Genomic DNA, 2,465 nt, shown 5'->3' on the forward strand with positions numbered 1-2,465 from the left:
TGGTCAGATTTAGTTTTCAAATTTTCTGCTCCCATTTTATTTTTTGGACATGTGTGAATTCCTGTCTTTTATATGATCTGATACTTAATTTCTGGAATTGTAGGGAATAAGTTTCCTCTAAATCTCCTATTCAGTTCATTAAGAATTTGGAGAGTGCCAGCCAGTTCTCTACAAAGTCTTCCATAAGTACTAAACACAAGGCCACTGCATACAGTTGGCTTTTTTTGTAATGTAATACCAAGAACCCGCTTAATAAATGTTCATGACATATTATATGTGATATATGTACGTATGTGTATACATTTATATGTAAGGGTAAAGAAAGAAAAAGCTTGGCTTATACAAAAGTACAAATGACAAAATAGATAAGATTATACATTTTAAAATCCATACCATTTCACTCTTCAGCAAAGCCAGTCCGATTTGATCTGTGTGTACTTTCTTCCCCTTCCCAAATCTCTGTGGTCCATAGTAATTCACAAAGCCTTTATTCTATGTATACAAAATAGTCAACAAATTAAAAGTACATAAGTACTATTCTGTGTCAAAATATGTAATCAACTCTTTCTCTTCATGTTTGTTTCAATACAAGAATCCTATGATCAGCAATACACACACTGAGGATCTGAGAAATGTCACATAAAGATGAGAAAGGAGAAGGACACGTAATTAAAAGTTAGAACACAAAACCAGTGAGGACATCTAAATATATATCAGCTTTGCATTCACATTGCTGAGGGTTCCCTGGAATGTGGGCCTTTCAGTCCTTACACGAGGAACATTCTAGGACAACTGGGCTGAGTTGATCACTACAGTGCCTGTGGATCGGAACCCTGCCCTGAGTTCTTTCTTATTTTGAGACTTTTCTGCTTTCTGGAGATGTTAAGAACAAAAAACAAATTTAACTCCACAAGTACTAGCTCATTTACGCATAATATTAATAAAAACAGTCCTCTCTTAAGTTTGTCTCAGCTTCTTAAAGCCTGGGCTGAGCCAATGGCATCCAGTCTCTATCCTGGGGAATAGACTTTACCTCCTGATGGAGGTGAACTTGAAGCCATGTTTTAAAACTGCTACATTACTCAGAATAAATAGAAAATTGTAATTTACTACTGCAACCACTAAAGAATTGGTCAGTGGTTAAACATGTTCTTACAAAGAAAACACAAGGCCCAGATGGTTTCCTCTAGGTTAAGAGTTCTCCATACTCGCTTTACAAGGCACACATACATTTATTATTGTATAATAACTCAAGACCTATTCAAAAAAGATGCCAAGACAATTTGTTACCAGCATGGTATAAAAGGAACTGCATCCTTACTTCACATCATTCAAAAAATTCAATTGCAGATAGACTAAGCACTCCCTAAATTAAATCTCACAGTTAAAATATGTTTTTATTATTAAATATTTCAAATTTGGAAAAATAACATCTGAAGTTTATCTGAAGTCAAACCAGGAGACAGAAAAAGAAATAGTTCTGAAGATGCAGAATGTCTCACTCCTGTATCAAAAGTAAAGAAAATGAAACATTAAAAGAGAAGCTTCAGAAGTTTCCCCCTAAAACAGAGGTGTATCTTTAAGGTTAGGATTAGATCAATTAAGATTACGCTTTACCCATTTTGTAGCCACAAAATTCAGCCAATGTCTTAACTGAATTTTTATTTCTCAGCATCTAAAAGTTTCTACTGAAGACAGTATCTCAGAATAGCCAGAAGCATTTTAACCAAACCTTCAAATTACTCACATATAACAGAGAGTTTATAACAACCAGAGCTATAACTTCATACAATAAAACTTACAAAACTTCTTATTTCAAAGTTTCTCAATTCCTTTCCCTATCTCAAAACTAAAGGAAGTTGACTGAGGCTAAGATTATTTCCAATGGGAATTTTATAATATGCAACTATATATTCATAAATAGCCAAGTAATAAATGCTATCAGAGTTCAGAGAAGCCCCCTCCTCTTTTTAAGAGATAACTTTAGAAACTATTTTTTAGGGGAAAAAGGTAGAATTTTAGGTAGGTCAAGAAAACAAGGTAATCATATAAAGGATATACCTTCAGAGAACTTCTATACAGGTGAAAGTGCTGGATTTAAAACCATCTTTAGTTAGAGTCATTCTCATGACTGTAAGGCAAATTAAAGACCTTTTTCCCTCTGGAGAGGTATAAAATCGTGTTAAAAAGTCTTTGTGGTCAGAAACTTAGATCAGCATTTCCCAATGTTGGCTATAAAGTAGACACTTAAGAAATTTTTAAAAAGGTACTAATGCCTAAGTTGTTCTGTTAAATTGGTTTGGGAGTAGAGATTGACTGCTGAAAAATTTTAAAAGCTCCCCAGGTTAAGAGTTACTGTGTAGTTCAAGGACTAGCAAACTATTAGAGGCCACAAGCCACATCTGGTCCAACACCTCTTTTTGTAAATACATTTTGCTGTAACACCGATAATCTCATTCATTTAC

At 34.1% G+C, this 2,465-nt stretch overlaps 1 protein-coding gene across 1 annotated transcript in view; it reads right to left on the reverse strand.

The window, feature by feature from the left end:
• Nucleotides 1–2,465, reverse strand: part of PUS7L (pseudouridylate synthase 7 like) — a 22,051-nt gene that overhangs the window by 10,322 nt on the left and 9,264 nt on the right. Inside the window, exon 5 of the mRNA XM_003793547.1 lies at nt 394–492. Within this exon, the coding sequence (XP_003793595.1) occupies nt 394–492 (99 nt within the window). The remainder of the gene's footprint in view (nt 1–393; nt 493–2,465) is intronic.

Source organism: Otolemur garnettii, unplaced genomic scaffold (genome assembly GCF_000181295.1).
Source record: "Otolemur garnettii isolate 467f Iridium unplaced genomic scaffold, OtoGar3 scaffold00070, whole genome shotgun sequence".
NCBI lineage: Eukaryota > Metazoa > Chordata > Mammalia > Primates > Galagidae > Otolemur > Otolemur garnettii.